Source organism: Babylonia areolata, chromosome 1 (assembly GCF_041734735.1).
Source record: "Babylonia areolata isolate BAREFJ2019XMU chromosome 1, ASM4173473v1, whole genome shotgun sequence".
Lineage (NCBI taxonomy): Eukaryota > Metazoa > Mollusca > Gastropoda > Neogastropoda > Buccinidae > Babylonia > Babylonia areolata.
This window is the reverse complement of record NC_134876.1, coordinates 39046199-39070147: the sequence shown is the minus strand read 5'-3', so window position 1 is coordinate 39070147 and position 23949 is coordinate 39046199. Positions and strand designations below refer to the sequence as shown.

Genomic DNA, 23949 nt, shown 5'->3' with positions numbered 1-23949 from the left:
ATCCCTCACTACTTTTATCTTGAGAATGTAATGAAACATCTGTAAAAATAATTTATGACATGAATAGCTCATTTTTTTCATTGTAAACAGATACACAGTGAGTAACCATTTGTCAGTTGTGTTATTTTTTTTTAACGAAGCTGTTTGATGAGATGCATGTTGTAAGTATACTGTGCATATGTTTGAAGAAATTGTACCCAAACAAAAAACATGTGGGACAGGGGAAGGGGGGATGAGAAAGGGGTGGGGGCTGTAAACTAGTGCCTTGTGTCACCTCATACTTATGACTTCATTGGTGTAAAATTGTAGAGATAATGGAACATATTTTTATGTACCTCCATAGCTAACATTTTTGGCTCCAAAGACCAGCTTTTACCAGCACATGTGCAGATAGAAATGAGTGCATTTTTTTCATATATTATTATTACATATGTGTTGTTGGTTTAAAAGAATATTGTGATCCACATTGCAGGTTCAGTTGTTACTGTCAGTACCTAAAGCACAGCATACTTGATGCAAAAATGTCATGTGCAGACATAGATGAGTGCACAGCAGACACAGATGGCTGTGACCAAAACTGCAAGGATACTGAGGGTGGTTACGAGTGCAGCTGTGATGATGGCTTCATTCTCTTCACCTCAGAGGGAGTGAATGGCTACAGCCTGGCTCTTAATGAGAATGGGATGAGACCAGGAGATGTGAGGAGATTCAATCACACCTGTCTGCGTAAGTCATAATGGATGGAATGTATACTATATTTTTGTCACTAAACATATGAGTATTCATAAAAAACCGTGATGTTTATGTATCTAGAATAATTCACTTTTCTCTTGCAGTGAAATGCATTTTTATATTGGATCATTATTGTCATCTTAAAGAGTAATGAAAAGAATGAATAAATGTAATCCTTTTACTTTCTAATCATTGTATGACATACAAAAGGGAGGGGGTATTTTCAGCTGGATTTGGTTTTCCTTGTGTGTGTGTCTGTGTCTGTGAACTTGCACATAGAGAGTATAAGATTCCCAACATTTTGTCTGTCTTTACTCTGACAGCTGTGCGATGTCCGGACCCTGAAGTTGTTGCCAACGGCACCCTGTTGGTGGCTCAGGACAGCTACCACTATGGGGACTGTGTGGAGTACACCTGTATGTTGGGATTTCAGCTGAGTGGTGCTTCTCTGCTCACTTGTGACAAGAACGGCCAGTGGGACAAGAGAGCTCCTAACTGTGAACGTAAGCATTTGTTTGTGACGACCAGAACAATTGTGGTGTAAAGCAAGGAAAGCTGTTTAGTGGCCTGATGGCCAGTCCTTCATCTGTGAACTAAACATGCTTGACATGGAAGCTTGGGACTGCTGCATGGATAGGGTCACTTCTTGTCTCAACATTTTGCTTTTTGTTCCTCTTTTACCAACATCCATACATCACTAGAAATCTGACTAGTTGTTTGATTTCTGTAGACAAAAGAGAGTTCTGTCAAGATATTTAAAAAAAACAAACAACTTTCACAAATCCAGTTTGTACAGGGGCCTGCCATGACTGACAGGCTTTTGAACTGCCAGAATTTGTAATTATCAATGTGTGTGTGTGTGTGTGTGTGTGTGTGTGTGTGTGTGTGTGTGTGTTACTACACTTAAAATCGTATGTGACAGCATGTGCACAGATCTGCATGCATGTGCGTGTGTACATGCGTGGGTGCATGTGAAATGGAGTTTACATGAAAGATGTTTACTGTCTTTACTTACAGCTGCTATGTGTCAGCCTGAACACCCTGATGTGACTGCACTGAACCCTGCCACCGTAACTCCAAGTGGGCAGGTGTCATTTGAAGAAGAGGTCACCCTGACATGCATGGTACCTGGCAGACCTGTCTATAACACGTCTCGTACCTGTATCTATCATGAAGGGAAGTACCAGCTGGTTGGCGCTAACTACGACTGTGGCCGTAAGCATTGAAAAGATTCCCATGTTTTGTATCTCCACAGTTCTTTGCTTTTTTTGTTTGTACTACTGTATACCCAAAGTGACATTGACATCTTTAGTGTGCATTTTTTCTTTAGTGCAGCCAAATTTAGAGGATTTCATTGGAAAACAGACAATTTTATACTTTGTCAAATTATGGGGATGTTATTATTCAAGTTTTTAATGACAGCTAGCAGCTGACACCCTCGACACCTATTCTGATTGTTGAATTTCTGACACATAAGGCAGTGGAAATGTAGACTCTATGATTCATAATATGGGTGAAGTAAACAGGGATATAAACACAATGACCAGAACTGAACTGTATATGATAAAAAAAAAGTTTCATTACAGAATCTATATAATTCAGATGTTTCACTGGTGTGTATATTTATTTTTTTAGTGACTGGTTTTGTTCTTCCTCTCAGCTGTAGTATAGGCTTGTCAAATGTAAGAACTCACCAGTAGATAGGGGACAGTTTGTATCTAATATCTGTACACTGATATGTCTCTACCAACACATGCAAGCATATGCGCATTTGCACATGAATTTGAATTCTTGAAGTGCATGACACCTTGCCCAAGCTACCAGCCATCATGAAACCATAACCAGTCTATAATAATAATAATACTACTAATGGTATTTATATAGAATATTTATATAGAATTTATAGAATCTTGTGCAGAGACAAATCAAAGCGCTTTCGCACAGGTCATTCACACACATGCATAACTCTAAAACTGTAGAAACTAAAAGACAAGGAAGGGCAGGCAAGGGAGGCTATTTTGGGAAGAGGTGGGTTTTAAGGCCAGACTTGAAAGAGCTGAGTGTGGAGACTTGACGAAGCGAAAGAGGAAGTTTATTCCAATCGCAAGGTCCAGAGACAGAGAAAGAACGGCAAGGTCCAGAGACAGAGTAAGAAAGGCGGCCGACAGTCGAGTGTTTGAATCTGGGTATGCGTAAACAGAGTGGATCCGAAGCCGATCGTAGTGAGCGAGATGGAGTGTAGAGGTGAAGGCAGCTGCAGAGATAGGAAGGGGCAGTTTTGTGAATGCATCTATAACATAGAGTGCTGATCTTGTACTTTATTCGGTGTGAGACAGGGAGCCAGTGGAGATATTGGTTTAAACAGTATTTTATTTGGAGTGGAGATGTTGCAAAAGAGGAGTGATGTGCTCAGATCTTTTCTTTCTGAGGATGAGTCGGGCAGCAGAGTTTTGTATGCGCTGAAGGGACTGAATGGATGAAGCAGGCAAACCAGACAATAGAGAGTTACAGTAGTCAAGGCGAGAGAGAATGAGAGAAACGACAAGGCTAGATGTTGCGTCAGTGGACAGATATTTCCGGACGGCACTGATGCGCCGCAGTTGACAGTAGCAGGACTGACATGTCTGACTGATAAATTTTTGCATTGACAGTGTATTGTCAAGGACAACACCGACTGACGTGGAAAGAGGGATGGATGTACTGCCAAGTTTGATTGTGTCAATTGTGATGGAAGACAGTTTTTGTTTAGTTCCTATGATCATTGCTTCAGTTTTGTCCGCGTTCAATTGTAACTTATTTCGAGTCATCCAGTTTTTAATGTCCAGGAAGCAGTTGGGTGTTTCTTGCAAGAGCGGCAACAATTTTTCAGGGGTATCACTCTTCTGGATTTGAGTGTCATCAGCATAAGAATGATGACTGATATTATGGCGGTTGATAATTTCAGCGAGAGGAGCAGTGTACAGTGTGAAGAGCACTGGGCCTAAAACAGAATCCTGTGGGACTCCATGTTCGATTTTAATGGATTCAGATTGGAAATGATCAACAATGACAGACTGGAATCGATCAGTGAGATAAGATTTGAACCAGTTTAGAACAGTGCCATTGATACCAGATGTAAAATGAAGACGGGAAAGAAGGATTGAATGGTCTATCGTGTCAAAGGTGGCTGACAAGCCGAGAAGAGTGAGAAGGGAAATTTTTCCTGAGTCGGACGCTATCAGTAGATTGTTCAGAATGTGGAGGAGAGTGGTTTCGGTGCTGTGGTCAGCGTGATAGGCAGACTGAAATGGGTGGATGAGATTGTTGAAACAAAGGTGGTTGTTGAGCTGCTTGAGAACAGCTTTTTCAAGGAGTTTGGACTTGAATGGAAGATTAGAAACTGGTTGATAGTTTTTCAAAATGTTTGCGTCGAGGTTGGGTTTCTTCAGAAGTCTCACACAAAATGCCCATGTGACATTGGTCTCAGAATCATACAGTACGACAAAGAACTGTTTGGAACACAAAATCAGTAAACCATTCTACAAGCACAAATGTTCAGCAAACACAACACTAAAACTGGATTTTAAGATCTTTGAAATTCACCAGTGGTCATGACGACAGTACAGCATAATTCTTCTGGTCCTCCAGAACTTCCAGTTGTTCTTGGGATAGGGAGGGGTGGTTATGTTATTGTTTTCCCATAATGTTACTTTACAGCTGAAACTGAAACGCTCCCCTCAACACCCGCGCACACACACACAAACACAAACATGAACACACACACGCATACACACGTGTATGCACACATGCATGTGCGTGCATGCGTGCACACACACACACACGCACACTACACACACAAAGACTGATGCACAGTGACATACACACATATCCTTGCGCGCATACATGCACTCATATGCATATGCACACAACACAATCATTCATTCATTCATTCCTGCACATTTTGTTTCAAATTATTGGTCTCATGACAAGAACAGACACCAGTGAAAAATATCAGTTTGTAGATTTTGTTAAGTGACCTGATCTTTATCATTCATATTAGATGTTATTGCTGCAGTTGCCTATAGATTTACTGAACATATTACATCTGCCTTCTCTCTCTCTCTCTCTCTCTCTCTCTCTCTCTCTCTCTCATTCCCTCTTCATGTCAGTGTGTGATTAACACACGTGTGCATGCATTTGTCAGTACATGTGTTAAAACCTTTCAACAGTTTCTACCATTGCACACTTATGATGACCTTTCTTTTCAAATTTTATTTCAGTTATTGACTGCCAAGAGCCAGAAACTTCTTCAGGAAGTAATTACATTGGGACAGTAATCAACACGACCTATGGATCAAGCTTTGAGTTTGTGTGCCAGGATTTGTACAGTGTTGAAGGATCAAGTGAAGACAATGACACCACTGTTAGATGTACAGAAAGAGGACAGTGGAGCTTTGGAAGCCTACGTTGTGCAGGTAGATTCATTAAAAAAAGAAAAGTCAATTTGTTGCTCTTTATGTTTTCATCAATGGCCTTGAGACAAAATAGCATCTGAGTTTGCAGCTGATACATTGTAATCAAAACATCAATTTGTAAACAATAGAATGAAATTGGTGGCAGGTGCTTAAAGATGATGACATTTATGAAACGAACTGTGGATTGTCAGGTTAGATTGGGTATGCAGATGCCCTTATATATAAACAGGTTTTATATTCATGACACTTAAGTAGTTCATAAACAGGCTTGTTATTCACAAAACATTTAGTTTTGTAAACTTACTATATTTATGGTTGTACATGTAGGTGTGACTTTTTAAAAATACTATATTTATGTTTGTATGTGTAGGTGTGACTTTTTTTAACACTATATTTATGTTTGTATGTGTAGGTGTGACTTTTTTAAATGCTATATTTATTTTTGTACATGTAGGTGTGACTTTTTAAAAATACTATATTTATGTTTGTACGTGTAGGTGTGACTTAAAAAAACAACAACTAGAACTATATTTATGTTTGTATGTGTAGGTGTGACATTTTTTTTTATATACTATATATGTGTGTGTATGTGTAGATGTGACTTATTTTTACTATATTTATGTTGGTACATGTAGGTGTGACTTTTTTAAATACTAAATTTATGTTTGTACATGTAGGTGTGACTTTTTTTTAGAATACTATATTTATGTTTGTACGTGAAGGTGTGACTTAAAAAAACAAAACAACTATATTTATGTTTGTATGTGTAGGTGTGACTTGTAAGGATCCCGGACAGCCTCCAGATGGCCAGCAGCTGAACACCACTTCCTACGACCAGGACAGCCTGGTGTATTTCAAGTGTGACAAAGAAGGGTTTACACTCACTGATCCCTTCCCTCTCCAGTGCCAGCTCACTGCTGATAGGAAAGGACTTATTTGGAATGGCAGTGTCCCTCAGTGTGTTGGTGAGTGTGCTGCCAGTGTAAGTGAAATTTTTAAAACAACCCCCTTCATGATAGTTCCAGCTTACACAATTCTGAACCTTCTGCTCTGTATTGAGCCTACTGCTCTGTTTTGAACCTAGTGCTCTGTATTGAACCAACTGCTCTGTATTGAACCTTCTGCTCTGTATTGAACCTAGTGCTCTGTATTGAACCAACTGCTCTGTATTGAACCTTCTGCTCTGTATTGAACCTAGTGCTCTGTATTGAACCTAGTGGTCTGTATTGAACCTACTGCTCTGTATTGGGCTTATTGCTCTGTATTGAGCCTACTGCTCTGTATTGGGCCTACTGCTCTGTATTGAACCTAGTGTTCTGTATTGAGCCTACTGCTCTGTATTGAACCTAGTGTTCTGTATTGAGCCTACCGCTCTGTATTGAACCTAGTGCTTTGTATTGGGCTTATTGCTCTGTATTGAACCTAGTGCTCTGTATTGGGCCTATTGCTCTGTATTGAACCTAGTGCTCTGTATTGGGCCTATTGCTCTGTATTGGGCCTACTGCTCTGTATTGAACCTTCTGCTCTGTATTGAGCCTGCTGCTCTGTATTGAACCTAGTGTTTTGTATTGAACCTATTGCTCTGTATTGAATCTAGTGCTCTGTATTGAACCCTCTGCTCTGTATTGAGCCTTCTGCTCTGTATTGAACCTAGTGCTCTGTATTGAACCTAGTGCTCTGTATTGGGCCTATTGCTCTGTATTGAATCTAGTGCTCTGTATTGAACCCTCTGCTCTGTATTGAGCCTTCTGCTCTGTATTGAGCCTACTGCTCTGTATTCAACCTTCTGCTCTGTATTGAACCTACTGCTCTGTATTGAGCCTTCTCCTCTGTATTGAACCTAGTGCTCTGTATTGAACCTATTGCTCTGTATTGAACCTTCTGCTCTGTATTGAACCTACTGCTCAACCCTCTGCTCTGTATTGAGCCTTCTCCTCTGTTTTGAACCTACTGCTCTGTATTGAACCTAGTGCTCTGTATTGAGCCTTCTACTCTGTATTGAACCCTGTGCTCTGTATTGAGCCTTCTCCTCTGTATTGAGCCTACTGCTCTGTATTAAATCCTCTGCTCTGTATTGAGCCTACTGCTCTGTATTAAATCCTCTGCTCTGTATTGAGCCTACTGCTCTGTATTAAATCCTCTGCTCTGTATTGGGCCTACTGCTCTCATTTCTGTCATGTTGCCATTCTTCTGTTTGGAGGACAGATTTCCATATTTTGACATTTTGTCAAATTGAGCTTTCATGTATTTCTCAGAATTATCATGAAACATAAGCATTGAAGAGGTGAATTTGATCAGAATACATCTCATCATTTTCTTTATTGGGTTGTTTCAGTGGTGTCTTACTGCTTTTCTTCACTTGGCTTACTGTCAGTCAGTGAGTGCTTGTGTATGGTATATCCAAGGCCTTAATTTACACAATTTGATAAAGGTTCAGTCTGCCTTAATACATTCTGCCAGGAGAAGTCATGCTGTTTACACCATTCAACTTTTGTTTGTGTGTCTGGGCTTGAGAGCACGTTCGGTTTACGCAAAAGTCAGGCATCTGCTCCTTTCCTTTTTTCCTTTTCTTTTTTTTAACAGCAGATATTGTGTAGCACGTATGGATCACTCTAATGGTTTGATACCTTTTTGAAATTGAAACATAAGTGTTACTAGTACTGAAATATATTCAGGTAGAGGAATATAACTAAAGAACAAAGATTTGTTTGGAATGTACAATTTTGATGAAAACACTAGACAAGGAAGAGGTTCAGGACCCACTATGCACCTGTGTCAGTGTTCATTAGCTTGTGCTGAAATAACCACCCAGTCTCATTCTGTCTTTGGAGTGCTGATGAACTCATTTGGCAGGTGACTTGTGAATAGTAGTTTGCCCCCATCTCCTCTCCACCCAGCCTACACTATCCCTTATCACATGTGATGACAAAGGGCGTATGAGCAAGACACAGACTTATCCCCCCTCACCCATCTTTTCAGCACCCACATAGGGCCTCCCCAACCTTGCCTGCAACCATCTTCATCCCAGATCCATCTGATGGATTTTGCCACACAAAAAAAGAATAGACCAGTCTCTCTGCAGTCTGTTCTGTTGATTCTTATCAGTTGTCTGGACCACCTCAGAGACTATTCTGAGGGCAGACCTTACAATTTGGAAATTGCTGCTGAGATGGGATCAAGTTTCTTATTGGTTTCGGTCTTATCCAAATACTTAGCTAAAGAGATTGTTTCAATTAAAAAAAAAAGAGGTAAAAAACTTGACAAACACCAAAAAGTTCAGAATTTTACTGCAAAACTGGCACTCAAAGCATCTGGATGTATTATGATTATGTTCAGTCCTTCCTTAAAACTCTTCATTCACTTTGCATCAAAGCACATATTAAGTTAAACTTTTAAAACTGGGTCACCTCTTTTTTGTTCACAATGCTCCTCATTCTCTCTGTGCTCTCCTGTCAGTGTATATTCCATCAAGGCTAATTCAGAAACACTGCATTCCTCCCATCAGAACGGTGTTGCTTTTCTTTTGCAACTCTTTTGATCTGGAATACAGTGCCTTAAGAAATCTGTCACATACAGTGTGCTGCATCCTTGAAAACAACTACTGAGACCTACCTGTTCAACAAGTATTATCATTGTTATAATGTACAGTTTTCTTCTGCCATATAGGCTGTTTCTGCACAGCTTGTTACCATAATTGTTATCTCATATGATCAGTTGTTTGGGTGTCATGTTTGGATGAGTGTGTGTGCCTGTGTGTGTGCTCATATGCACCAATGATTGTACTTAGGAATGCACAGGTATTTGTATTCTGATAAATAGTTTGCCTATTGTTACTTGCAACTGTGTAAACTGTGTGTGTTTGTGCCTGCTTGTGTGCATGCATGGGGTGTGTGTGTGTGTGTGTGTGTGTGTGTGTGTGTGTGTGTGTGTGTAAATCTGTTGTATCATGTTCCTCTATATTATTATGATTTTTTTAGCAGTGCATGGAACTGAGGGGAGCACATTAGAAATGTTTCATTGTTATAATTATCAACATTATCTGTCCTATCATTTCTTTTCCACTGTTCAGTTCTGACTTGGGTTTTCCTCTTGTACTCATTTTCTGCCCCCCCCCTCCCCCCGCCCCCCATTTCTAGGTGTGGTAGCTACACTAAGTTGATTTCATTGTTGCTTGTTGTTAAGTGATGTTTACCTTGATCTTCTTTCCTCTTCAGATACTCAAGCTCCCAGTTTGAAAAACTGCCCTCCAGAAAACTTGACTGTGCCACTTTTCTCCAAAGCAAGTGAGGTGATGGCTTTGCCTGATGGCACAGACAATGTTGGTGTGCACACCTTCAGGGTCTACAGCAGTTATCCAGGCATCATGGGCTGGCCCTCAGAAGATTACATCTTGTCAAAGACAACTATTTTTCTTTTCAAAGTAACAGATTTTGCAGGAAATGAAGACACCTGTTTTACTGGCATTCAAATTAAAGGTAACATCTTCAAGTGATCCGTAACAGAGTTACTGAGGGGTTTTGTTCAGTTGATGAAATATTGCCACTCCTGAAAAGTCTGTCCTTGAAAATTCTTCTTTTGATTGTTCTCTTTGTTTCTGTCTTGTTTCTTCTTTTCCAGTCATCTCATCCTTTTCCATGTTCTACCTTGATGATCCATTCATATTCCTGTTTTCTAGGAGCTTCTACATTTTTTTTTTGCATCTCTGTGGACTTGGTTATTAAGATTTTGTATTTTTTGTGTGCTTTACTTATTAAGATCTTGTACTTTTTAGCTTTACTTTTTTGTGCCCAGGAAATGTTAGTTGTCCATTGGCAGTTTTTGCTGTATAATTATGCTTATTTTTGTGTTTATTGTTTAGAATATTTTTTATCTACTACATAACATGTTTGCATGTTTAACACATTTAAAGAAAGCCTTCTGATGGAGTGGTCACTGCTTGAGGCATTGCCTAGGTTTCAATATTGTGATACAAATGAATGTGTGCCTAATTTGTTTACTGTTTACTAGTTTGATGGGGTTCCGGTTGAATTTCAATTGTTATTTGCCTTTTTCTCTTTTTGTTCTTTACTCTGAAGAAGAAAGTTAATGAAATGAACTCATTCTTGAGCAGATCTAGTTACATTCTTTGAGGCATGGCAGCTGAACTTTGTTTCTTTCGCATGGGGTGTGGTTAAGCATTTTAAACATGCATGCCCTTGGTCTCCTGTTCATGAAATGCATGCTAGAACGAGAACATTGCTGTAGTCTTAGGCACAACAGCTTGTCATTATACTTGTTGGAAAGGACATTTACAAAATTTGTTTCTTCACCATTGTTTTTTGTTGTATCTTGTGTGCACTTTTTCATGTAAACTGGAAAAATACATTTGTATGGATCACCCATCATCAAAATGATATTTTGTCAGCCTCATACTGGATTGGATTGGTTTCTTTTTTTTGTTTCCATAGATGACATTCCCCCCATCATTGAGTGTCCTGATAAAGTGGTGGAGGAATTCAGTGAAGAAAATGAAACCAAAAGTGTCACATTTTCATCCTCTCATTTGGGAGAGCTCGAGAACAATGATGGCAAAGAACCTGTTTTCACTCCTGCTCATATGGTGTTCACTGCCGATGCCAATCATCTTCTTTTATCAACTTTTCCACCCTATGCAACTTATTCGGTGACGGCATATGTTGAGGATTCATCTGGTAATAAGGCCACCTGCAAATTTCCGCTGTTTTTTAAAGGTAGGAACTCATACATAGTGTTTTGTTTATATACAAAGCGTGGAGATGTGAATGGATGGAATTCTTGCTGATACAGATTCACTTCCATGGTGTGTGTGTGTGTGTGTGTGTGTGTGTGTGTGTATAGTCTTCAAAGTCTTCAATTTAATGTCTTTCCACTTAAAGTGATATTAGTGTTTGGTTGTGTGTGTGTGTGTGTGTGTGTGTGTGTGTGTAGTCTTCAAAGTCTTCAATTTAATGTCTTTCCACTTAAAGTGATATTAGTGTTTGGTTGTGTGTGTGTGTGTGTGTGTGTGATTTCGTCTGTATTTTGTGTGCGTGTGTGTATACACCTGTACCTGTCTTTGAGAATCTCTTTGAGATTGTCTTTGCAGCTGATTTGGCTCAAGTTTTTGTTATGTTCTATGGATATTCAGGGCTTGAACACTACTCCTACAGTCATGGGCTGCAACTCCTTTGTTCATTTTCATGAGAAGAAATGGCTTTTATGTGCTGTTTGTGCCCTGCCTTGTAATTTAGGGATACATATAGTCAGCTATGAAGGGTATTTTGAATTGTCCAGCATTACATTTTTGACTCACTTGTGTAAACAAAGTGAGTCTATGTTTTAACCCGGTGTTTGGTTGTCTGTGTGTGTGTGTGTGTGTGTGTGTGTGTGTGTGTGTTCATGGTAAACTTTAACATTGACATTTTCTCTGCAAATGCTTTGTCAGTTGACACCAAATTAGGCATAAAAATATGAAAAATTCAGTTCTTTCCAATCATCCTGTTTAAAACAATATTGCACCTCTGGGATGGACACAAAAAAAAAATTAAAAAAAGAAGCCAAATTATATGCAAACTGCATTTACTGTTATATTTTTTTTATTCTCTAAACTTGGCACTTTGATCTGATATTCTGACACAACAACAAGAGCAGTCATTATTATCATTTTTTGTTCAAACAGGAACTTCTTTTGCAAAGCATGGAAGTTTTATTTATTTTGCAAACGTTTTGGTGCTGATAGTAAAAAATGGAAATTAATCTGCAATTAATGCTAGGGGACTTAATTTGCTTTAAACTGATCTTTCTCATCTTAAACATTACATTTTGAAATTATACTCAATACATAAAAAGCTTGTGTGTTTTACTCTCAGTGTACAGGGCTTTCACTATGTTCAATCGCCCAAGTGGTCTTTTTTGGAAAATACTAAAATCAATACGACGAGTGGACTTTATAGATCTATTGGCTGAGCCCTGAAGGTCATGGGCAAAAATCAATTGCGTACACATATTTATACACGTTCAAAGCGCATGCTCATATTCTTCGCGAATGCGAACGACGCCATTTTGTTTCAAGTTGTTGACCTGCCCGTTCAATCCTATATTCAATGGACAATACACGATAACATGTGATGGAAAGTTGGAGAAGGAGACCGTTAAATATTTATTCATAGAAAGATTTGTGAATGCCTCATCACTTACTGGATTATGCCCCAAACTGCCATAAAAATATCCACAGAATCAGTCGGAATTCACAGTTAAAAATTGTAAACCATGCGAGTTAATACCCTTGAATTGATGAAAAGAAAAAATTTCCAGTCTTGACTTTTCTCAAAATGAAGTCCTTTTCACTTCATACGATGTTTAGAAGTACTTGTACTTGGCTCTACATGTTATTAGTTTAACAAAATACTAAATTTTCATATCAACTTTAAAACTATAAAACTAGAATGAACATAAAAGAGAAATTGAATCAACCGTGTCGTACTACATTCCCGGCGGGTGTAACTAAACTTGTACATCTATCTAGATCAAGAGAAAATGGCTAAATGTTGCAGTGTGATTGCGGCGATAGCCACGTCTCCTTTACCGCAGACTTAAAAAGAATTTTTTATTGCCCTTAAAGATTTTTTGAATGCCCAAGATACACCAGAATAATATGATTTAAACAGCGTTCTCACTGCGAATACTGCAATTGATTTATCACCTTTTAAAAAAGTATGTTCAAATATTAAATTTTAGAACGTCAGTTAAGGAGCCACGATAGTGTAATGGGTAATACAGTTTCTTCTCACCCGAACACGCGGGGTTCGAGTCTGGTTAGGACATTTAAAAAAAAATTTTTTTTTTAACCCGAAGCTTTATAATAACAAATACAGAACACATTTTAACGATTAGATTTTTTTTTTTTAAGTGTATCACAAGTGAGTCTTGAACACCTTGCCTCTCTTGTTAGACATTAAATTGATTGCACACACACACATGCATGCACACACACACTGACTCAACACATACACTCACACACAGAGAGAAATATTGAAATTTTAATTTAATCAAAATAGAAACATGAAAGGAAAAGAGATGTGTTACTGTTATACATGTGTAGTCAGTTAATACAATGTGTGTGTGTGTGTGTTGTGTGTGTGTGTGTGTGTGTGTGTGTGTGTGCGTGTATGTGTTGTGTACTGATGAAACAGCCAAAGACTGCTCCCCATACACCCTGAGAAAACCGTTAAATGGGACAAAAAACTGCACAAAGGATGGAACAGGATTTCAGTGCATGCTGTCCTGTGATGACGGCTATGTATTCTATGACCATCCTGACAATGCCAGCCTGACATACTCTTGCACAGATGGGGGCTCATGGACTGACCCAGACATACCAGCTTGTGTGAAAGCTGGTGAGTTGATCCTTTTTTCTGGATACAAGTTCATGAATAAATCAAAATCTTTGTGATATACACTAATAACATAGCAGTGTCATTGTATGTATGTGAGTGTACATTTGTTTGTGTTTGTGTGTGTGTGTGTGTGTGTGTGCGTGTGTGTTCAATTGTGTGCATGTATGCGTATGTGTGTGTGTGTGTGTGTGTGTGTGTGCGTGTGCGCGCGTGTGTGTGTGTTTGTCTGCTTGCATGATGTTAATGATGAGTGTAAAAAAAATTATTTGGTTCCTCTGTCTGTCTTTCATTAGAATATCTTTCAGTTCTCTGATTGTGACTTTACTGTTGTGCTGCTGGCATAGCAGTGAATGTCGTTTTGGTCTTTATGGTAGTTGTACACAGATACCAGTTGGACTGCACTTTACATTAAGTGTGATATACTCAAATCAACTTTTCGGTTCAAAACCTGAAATGATGTCCAATGTAAAGAAAACAACAGACAGTTCACTCACAAAAGTGGATTGTCTGGATGCAGACATCAAAATTTATTTTTTTGTAATATTCATTATCTACACAAAAAATATTTGCCATATGTGTGTGGCTGGGTGCTTGCAAGTGTTCATGCATTTGTGTATGTGTGCGTGCATGAGTGCATGTTGCAGGGATGCATTTTCTAGGGGGAATTATGGGTGGGTGGGTGGTTTCCAGTTTTCAACTGCGTGAGTGTAATCTTGGCACGTGTTTCTGTGTGTGTGTGGAAATTTTTGAGGGGGCAGGGGGGAACGAAATGCAGAGCACTTTGAGCAGTATTTCTGGAAGAACGTGCAATATAAATGTTCATTTTATTATTATTATTATTATTGTTATTATTGTTGTTGTTGCTGCTGTAATTATTATTATCATCATTGTTATTATTATCATTATTATTGAAATTCTAAACCAAAAATAAACTGAACAAAGCAAACATACAAGAGGTAGATTAATTATTCAGCTTCAAACTGGTATCAGCAAACTGGTATCAGCATGTATGAAATATCAGTTACATAACAAATGCACATTATTCCCACAGAGTGATCCTCATCACTGACTTTTTTGCTTTATCCGGTTGACTGTTCTTCCAATCCATTCATTTGGTTCAAAACATGTTATGCACTACATTTCTCAATATTATAATGCTTCTTTCAGGGAAGTGGTTATCCTTGTTGTATTCCTTGGTATTTTTGTTGTATTGCTGCATTGTATTTTGTTTCAAACAATGTGTTATAGAATATAAAATGTCTGCAGCACAGAGAAAGAATAATTGCATATTTGCCCAAGGGAGACAACAGAGTACCTAATAATTAGAAAAAACACTGAAAAAAAAGCCCCAAAACTTATATAACTTTTAACAGTTTGTATAAGATAGAATGACATGTATTGCCAACATAATTATAAAAAAAAATGTCCCTCCAAAACTGATTGGTGAGGACCAGACAGGTTTTATTCCATGGAGATACTGGTAGTATTGGGAGTATTGGATCCTGTTTGGTATTATGTATTATTTTAGAAAAATAAATCTCTTCCAAGTATATCAGTTTCAATTGAGTTTGAGAAAGCCTTTGACTCAGTGAGTATGGGAAATATGAATAAAGTTTTTAAAGCATTCTGCAAGTGGATCTCTACTTTTTATCGAAATATCACTTTGTAGAACATTACTTATTGTGTTACAGTTAATGGAAAGGTGTTGAAAAGACTAGAAGTATAAAGATGTCACCAAGAGGATCCAGATTCACTATACCTGTTTGTATTGTAAGATAAAAAAGGATCACAATAGTGAATGTGTTTTGTTTATTAGAATAGCAAGCTTGCAGATGATACTTCCTTTATGTTAGGTGTGGGGTAATGGGGGGGATGGGGGTGGGGAGGTGGGGGGGTTATATACTCCTAGGCATTTGATTCACAAATGAGTTGTCAAAATGGACTTAGAAAAACATTGCAAAAAGGTTTGTGGAAACAGTGATTAAAAAAGATCTGGTCAATGAACATATATGTAGAATTGTTATACTATATAAACATTGCAGAAATGTTTGAGGAAGCAATGAATTTATCAAAAATCTGATCAACAAATGAATATGTAGAACTGCCATACTGAAATCTCTTAGATTGTCCAAACTTACACACTCCCATATATGGACATAAAATTACTACAGAAAATGAGTCATGAGTCATGAGTTTCAAAATATTGAGAATAATGGAAGCATAATATCACACACACACACACACACACACACACACACACACACACACACACACACACACACAAGAAGAAGGCCATAACTTGCTGATTTAAACAAAAAATAGCAGCTTGTTTGCAAAACTAAAAGTAAGAAGAACTGTCCAACACAAAATGTGTTATGCTCTATCTGTATTTTGTGCATGAACATTTTGAAGTATTTTTTTGCAATTAATCTTTGTGCACTGCATTTCAGATGACACAAGCCAACAAGCTGGCTTTCGACAGACATTTCGCTACACCTTCACCAAAGCACAATCTGGATCTTGTGGAGAATCAACTATCATGGAATTCGTAAATAGAGCAGTCAGTCAGGCACAAGGTAACGTTTCAGAGCTTTGCAATCTTGCCAATGGCTACAGGTCAGAAGGGGAGCTGTCTGCCACTAACCTAAGCCAAAGTCCAGATGAAGTAAGTGTAGGTTTTTTTTTCTTTTCTTTTAAATTTCTCTTAGCATGTCTATCTCCCTCTCTATATGTCTCTGTCTGTCTGTCATCTGTGATCGGATCCATGCAGGCAGTTGCACACACACACTCACGCACGCATGCACGCACACAAGCACACACACGTGCGCGTATGCACACATGCACATACTCACACATGCACACACACACACACTCAGACACAACACACATACAACACACACATACACACACACACATACACATAGGCACACAAAGTAGAGAAACGTATATTATATCGGAAAACATTGATGAAAATGGCAGAAATTTTCAGTAACAGGAATTACAGAAGTCTTAGGTGAAATTGAGTTAGTTATGTTTTGCTAAATAAGGAGCTCACAATGCTCAGTGGTTTCTACTACAATAGAGCTGGGGGGACAACAGGTGTCAACCTCCTCACAATCATGCCTTTTTATATGTTGCTGGGGGACAACAGGTGTCAACCTCCTCACAATCATGCCTTTTTATATGTTGTTGGGGGACAACAGGTGTCAGCCTCCTCACAGTCATGCTTTTTTCTCCCCTTTGATGGATCCTTTGACAGAGGGTGTGGTCCCTCTTCTGAGCTCTTGGAAGGAATCTTTACAAATTCTTCTCCCTTTACCTTTCTCACCACGGTTCTAGAGATGATAGCCAATGACGAGGGCCAGGCAATTTTAATCCCCCCATCTCTCTTAGAGTTGGCAGAGTCCTTGGAGAAAGAATGCTTTCCTCAACCTACTGGTAGACATTTTCTGTCTTCCCCTTCTCTGGGATCTGTTGTCATTTTGCATGGGCCTTTGGCACCCTTCACATGTCTGGTATCAAGCAGTCTGTGCTGCAATGCCAGTAATTTGTGCTTTCTTGTAGTGACAACATCCTATCTGGTCAGAGGCTCATTCTTTCTTTCTTGTTCTCATTTTCTCACAACTGGTTGACTACATTTTGTTCTTCTCCATTATTGCCATCTTCTTTCTTTTTCTTTGGTTGGTTCTGTTGGCTCTTTCTTTCTCTCTCATTTTCTCTCTTTTTTTTCTCACCCTGTCTGCCTCTTTCGCTGTCTGTCAGTTTTTGTCTCCCCCTGCCCCTTCTTTTCTCTTACTCTCATTCTCTCTCATTTTATGTTTTATAAGCAAGTGATAAATAAATACAGCAGTGTGCACTGAGTTTCACATTTTATAGACTATAAGTCAGTAGTTTTTTTTTTCGTCTGCTTTTTCTTTGGCTTTGACCCATGTGTCTTAAGATATTATATCATTTTGATGCGCACCTCATAATATGCTGTGTCTTATTTCGGTTAAAATTGGTATTAAAAAAAACTGGTGGATGCACCTTATAATGTGAAGTTTGTTGTGTCAGTAAAATATGGTATTTATCATTTGCATAGATCTAGATTTTTAGACTCAAGGCAACTTCAGCCATTTCATGTATTGGCTGGTGGTTAGCGGCAGTGCATGAATTTCGTGCATTATTTGGGTTATTACTGAGTTTACGGGTAACATATCTTAATCAATGATCTCTCTCTCTCTCTCTCTCTCTCTCTCTCTATATATATATATATATATATATATGATAGTTGTGTCTGAGGAGGCAGCTTCTGTCCTGACTATTTGGGCTAGAATTTGATTATGGTGGAGAGTGTCTTGCTCAAGTTACACCCCCACTCTCTAGACCAAGAGGGATTTAGGACAGTCGGCATTGGGATGGTTCCCAAAGGCTAATAGCCCCCAAGGCTGCAGTTCTAAGAGCCAGTGCAATCTTGCCTCCTAGTTATAATGGAGTGATGGCCTAGAGGTAATGCATTTGCTTAGGAAGCGAGAAAATCTGAGCTCGCTGGTTTGAATCACGGCTCAGCCGCCGATACTTTCTCCCCCTCCACTAGACCTTGAGTGGTGGTCTGGATGCTAGTCATTTGGATGAGATGATAAACTGAGATCCCGTGTGCAGCATGCACTTAGCGCATGTAAAAGAACCCATGGCAACAAAAGGGTTGTTCCTGGCAAAATTCTGTAGAAAAATCCACTTTGACAGGAAAAACAAATAAAATTGCACACAGGAAAAAATACAAAAGAAATGGGTGGCACTGTAGTGTAGCAAATACAAATACAAATAGTTTTAGAATCATATTCCTTCACAAAAGACTAAGCTGTAAATGACTTTCCATTGCAATGGAAAAACCATTGATCGTACAGCTCTCATTTTGCTGTTGGCCCAGTTGTAAGCTGATATCAGTCTGTGATATAAGATGAGCGTTGGCATGACAGGCAGCTACACTCCCACATACACTGGCCACGTTGACTTGTCTGAACACATAAGTTCCCCCAGAAAAGATTATTTCGAATTTCACACACAAACCTACTATTATTAAGCTTTTAGTAGTAATAATTGTACATGAAAATTCAAAGTAACAATCCAACTCATGGGTTGCCTCTAAGCCTTGTCATGAGATTATCAGTCTTAGTTATTTTAAGAATCAACAGTATATACTGGCATACAAATATACAGACTTTTACACATGCATACATATTTACATATATGCATATAATCACACACACACACACACACACACACACACACACACACACATGGCCATCTCCTTTAAAGAGGAATCAGATGGCCCCCAATTTGCTGTCTTGGAAGAGTTTAAATTCTCCCCTCACACTATGTACACTTTTAAGATGTAATTTTTGCAAAGTCATTTTCCAAATGACTGAAGAGTTTTTTCCTACAATTGCTTTCCTCAACTACCTTGTTAATTTTTTTTAAAACGTGTGTGTGTATGTGTGTGTGTGTGTGTGTTAACAGGTGACCTGGTACAAGTGAAATGACACAAAATTCATAGACACACTTACTATTGAACCAGTGCAGAAGAGGCATGACCTGGGCCTGACAAGAATTAGCTTGACAGGACACATGCCTGACTCATATTGTTGATCTGATTCTGGACTGGAGTCATCAATAAACTATACTTTTTACTGTGACAGGGCATACCTTTGGTTTGACATTTCAAAAAATGGAGGGGAAAAATAACAGAAAAAATACCCAGTGCATGTTTTTCTTTTCTTTTCAGGTTTCTTTTGATGTAACCTTGACCTATGATGAAGGAGGCTCTTTCATGGACTACGAGTCTTGTTCTTCCATTGCCAAGATACTGTTTGAAACAGCCAGTTCCAAAATTAATCATTTTTTCACAACTACTTTTGAGCCAACAAATTGTCCGTCATTATCAAACAGTGATGGGGCTGTTTTTATACAGCAGGAGTACTTTTGTACAGCCGGAAAAAAGAAAATTGAATTCCAGGGAAAATCTAGAATTCCCATCTGTGGTAAGATATATTTTTAAAATTTGTTTTGTTTATTTCTTTATAGTTATGTCTCAGTTTTGTAGTCTCCTCTGCACATAGAAAATTACATACTTGCATATATATATATATATATATATATACACACACACACACACACACACACACACACACACACACACACACACTTTTCATGGTCACTGATGTATGTAGAGCCACAGTATGTGAGGACTCAGGCACAATCTTTCCGGCCATCTGCATGACTACATTCTCAGTCTATCAGAGTGAGGTACCTCCGTGGGAAGGTGTTGTTATATGTTAGCTCCCCTTTGCACTACTTGAGGTGTCAGAAATTTGGACATGTCAGGGACAGATGTTGTGAATGGTGTGCGTGATGTCTGCCTGGAATGTTGCACGAGGGCCTATACTTTGTGTCAACTGTGAAGGTCACCAGCTTTCCTCTTCCAAAGAGTGTATAAGCATGGCACCAGGAAAAAGAAATCCAACAAGTGAAAATGGAGGAAAGGATCCTGTTTTTGAAGCACGAAAAATGGTTGAGGAAAGTCAGCTTTCATGGGTCAGCTACGGTGAGGTGGCAATGAGAAACAAGCAAAATAAGCACTTTTTTTCTACCATTTGCTAATGATTGAGGCAGTGCAGTGGAATATGGCCCTAATTCTAACTACCAAGAACTTTAATTACTCTGTCATGAAGCCTAACCTCAAGTATTTGTACTTAAAAAAAACTCTCTTTAGAGATGAAAACCTCTCTTTCTCTCAGTACAGAATAAATCAGAAACTAGCACAGCCTACAGAAAAATGAAGCACAAGTGAGGGGTGGTGGTATGGACTGCTTCTTTAGCTAGCACTGTACTTAGTTGGCAGGTTGGACATTTTTTGTCTGCATATGTGAATCTTGGATATGCATTGTGACAGATCTTTGTTCTGTCATATATACACTCAAGTAAATATCATATTAGAGACTTTTTTAAGTCTGTTATTTCAGGCTACACATTGTCCGCTGTTTTGAAAGAGCCCTGTCATTGAAGTGGTTTCAGGTATGGCAGATTTGATAAATGTCTCCACTCCATTATATTTCGCATCACAAGCAAGGTCATTGTACATTTTATTTACAAGTAGTTGTAAGCATGATCAGTATATTGCACCTGCTGACTCTGATCTTGGATACTGACATGGGTAATAATTATAGTTTGCTTGCAGTGTAATTGAACTTTGAGGGCAAAACCCACAGCTTGATGTTCAGATCTTTGCTGACCTCAAATGCACAAAATACATATCAGGAACAACATGAAGTGCTCCACCAACCTTTAGTTTTCTCAGGAGAAACCTACAAGCTGATATACAGCATTTCATTCCATTCACAACCTTGCCATCATTACTGAAACCTGGCAGATTGACAGGTTTGACGTCAAGTCAGTATTGGTTCCAGTCATATGTCATGAGAAAGAGCTGGCTGTTCCAGATGGCAGCTTTTTTTCTCCTACTTTTTTCAGTATCTGTAAAATCTGTTTGTCAGGGTCCTGAGTCCTCACTATTTCCTGTGCTCTCCACACATAGACATGCACACACAGCACACGTTTGAAACAATGTAGCACAGTTACATGTTGATAAAATGTTTGCATTTCAGTGTTGAAATACTTGATTGCAATTTTGATGAAGTTAGATAAATGGCAAAGTTAGATAAATAGAGAGAGAGAAAGAGAGAGAAAGGGAGAAAGAGAGACAGACAGACAGAGAGAGAGAGAGACAGAGAGAGACAGAGAGAGAGAGAGAGAGAACTAATGTTTTATTCAGATAAGGCCAGAGCCCCATACTGAAGGGGGGTTCAATGATAAATGATGATTAGAAAATGACATGACACAGTAATCAACAATTCAAATCAACCAAAACTTCTTAATACAAATGTTCAACAACATTTGCGAGGTAACTAGTTGTATGTGATCTCTTTAATGCTTTGTGTGTGTGTGTGTGTGTGTTTGTGTGTATATATATATATATATATATATATATATATATATATATATATATGAATGATGAATGATGGCAGTTTCTTCGTATCCGAAGATCACTGGGAAGAAGGTCTAGTCCGGGTGAGGCAAGCCTTCTGGTGGCTGTACAGGCCAATCCTGGACTTGCATTGTCGGGAACAGCTGGTGCACGTAAAAGTTGGCTGGTCGCTGGAGGGGTAAACTTGAGATGATGCCTCCTTTCTCTGCTTGCGTTTTTCCCTGGCTGTCTGTGTCCTGACCTTTTCAAAATTCCTGACAGCTTTCCTGGTGGAAGTTTTCCAGGCAGATCTGTTTGCTGCCAGTGTCTCCCAACTGTGGTGGTCAATTTCGCTACGTGACATCTGCTGCTTCAATTGGTCCTTGTAGTGTCTGCGTGGAGCTCCAACGCTGCGTTTACCTTCACGCAGTTCGCCATAGAAGACGGCCTTTGGCATTCTGGAGTTGTCCATACGCGCTACATGACCTGCCCAGCGCAGCTGTCGAAGCATCAGCATTGACTCAATGCTTGGGAGATCAGCTTTCTCCAGGACTTCGATGTTGGTGGTATAGTCCTGTCAATTGATGCCCATGATGAAGCGTAGGCATCTCTGGTGGAAACGCTCCAGCAGCTTGATGTGTCTCCTGTAGAGGACCCAAGCTTCAGATCCATACAGCAGGTACTGATGACGACTGCCCTGTAGACCTGGATTTTGGTTGAGAGTCTTAGGGAGTGGTTTTGCCAAACACGTTTCTGGAGACGACCAAATGAGCTGCTGGATTTGGACAGACGATGGTCCACATCCTTGGAGATTGTGGCATCGTTGGAGATGATGCTTCCAAGGTAAGTGAAATGTTCCACAGCATTCAGTTGGTGCCCGTCAGTGTAGATCTTGGGTGGTGCGTAGGTGCCATGAAGGGGTGCCTGGTACATGACTTCAGTCTTCTTCAGACTAATGGTGAGGCCAAAAGCCCAGGCTGCATCAGCACAGTGATTGACGACTAACTGCAGAGCTTCCTCAGTATGAGCGAGGAGAGCACAGTCGTCTGCAAACAGCAGCTCCAGGATCAGTTCCTCAGTGGTCTTGGTACGCGCAAGGAGACGACGGAGGTTGAAGATGCTGCCATCAGTTCTGAATCTGATGTAGATGCCTTCAAACAGATCTTCCTTGGCTTCCCTCAGCATCAGGCCAAAGAAGATTGCGAAGAGTGTGGGGGCCAGGACGCAGCCTTGCTTGACACCGTTTCCAATGGGGAACGGCTCTGAAAGTTCGCCTCCACACTTCACTTGGCCACGCTGATCTTCATGGAGTTGCTTGAGGACTGCAAGAAACTTTGGTGGGCATCCAAGCTTTGTCAGGACCTTCCAGAGCCCATCTTGGCTAACCATATCGAAGGGCTTGGTCAGGTCGATGAAGGCTGCATAAAAGGCCCATGTTCTGCTCCCTGCACTTCTCCTGCAACTGGCGTAGCACAAAAATCATGTCTGTGGTTCCTCTGTTTGCTCGAAATCCGCACTGGCTCTCGGGGAGATTTTCCTCGGCGATGGTGGGAATCAGCCTGTCCAGTAGGACTCTTGCCAGAATCTTTCCTGCAATTGACAGAAGGGTGATGCCTCTGTAGTTGGAGCAGTCAGATTTCTCGCCCTTGTTTTTGTAGAGGGAGACGATCACTGCATCTGTGAGGTCACCTGGCACTACTCCTTTGTCCCAGCACAGAGTGAAGAGGGATGTCAGCTGTTCTGCGACAATGTTGCCTCCTGCAACATACACTTCTGCTGGGAGCCCGTCGATGCCAGGGGCTTTGCCACCTTTGAGCTTCTTGATGGTGGACTTCACTTCTTCGAATAGCGGGGGGTTGTCCAGGTCATGCTTGACTGTCAGCTGAGGTATCTTCTCAGTTGAAGAGTCCTGAACTGTACGTTGGTCTCTGAAGAGGTCATGGTAGTGCTCTGTCCAGCGATGCAAAATGGAGTCTTGATCTGTCAAGAGAGTAGAACCATCTGATGAGTGCAGAGGGGCCTGCACTTGCAGTGACGGGCCATATGCTGCTCGCAAGGCTTCGTAAAAGGCTTTTGTGTTGCCCAAGTCAGCATATAACTGAGTCTTCTCAGCCAGTTTAAGCCACCAGTTGTTCTGAATCTCCCTGAGTTTAGTTTATAGAGTGCTGCAAACTGTTCTGTGGGCTGCCTTGGCTGTATTGTCATCTTTACTGGCAAGGAGTCTGGCATGCAAAGCACACTTTTCTTGTATGAGATTCTGGATTTCCACATCATTCTCGTCAAACCAGTCTCTGTTTTTCCTGGTATGACTAGGTTATACAGAGTACTTTCGTGTCTTGAAGACATGAGAAAATTGAACCTAAAATTA

At 39.7% G+C, this 23949-nt stretch overlaps 1 protein-coding gene across 2 annotated transcripts in view; it reads left to right on the top strand.

The window, feature by feature from the left end:
- Window positions 1–23949, top strand: part of LOC143282756 (uncharacterized) — a 199325-nt gene that overhangs the window by 66110 nt on the left and 109266 nt on the right. For both annotated transcript variants that reach the window (XM_076588518.1, XM_076588509.1), the window contains exons 18-27: window positions 535–726; window positions 1056–1235; window positions 1750–1947; window positions 4992–5186; window positions 5957–6151; window positions 9401–9661; window positions 10634–10915; window positions 13376–13579; window positions 16030–16244; window positions 19344–19599. In XM_076588518.1, the coding sequence (XP_076444633.1) occupies window positions 535–726; window positions 1056–1235; window positions 1750–1947; window positions 4992–5186; window positions 5957–6151; window positions 9401–9661; window positions 10634–10915; window positions 13376–13579; window positions 16030–16244; window positions 19344–19599 (2178 nt within the window). The remainder of the gene's footprint in view (window positions 1–534; window positions 727–1055; window positions 1236–1749; window positions 1948–4991; window positions 5187–5956; window positions 6152–9400; window positions 9662–10633; window positions 10916–13375; window positions 13580–16029; window positions 16245–19343; window positions 19600–23949) is intronic.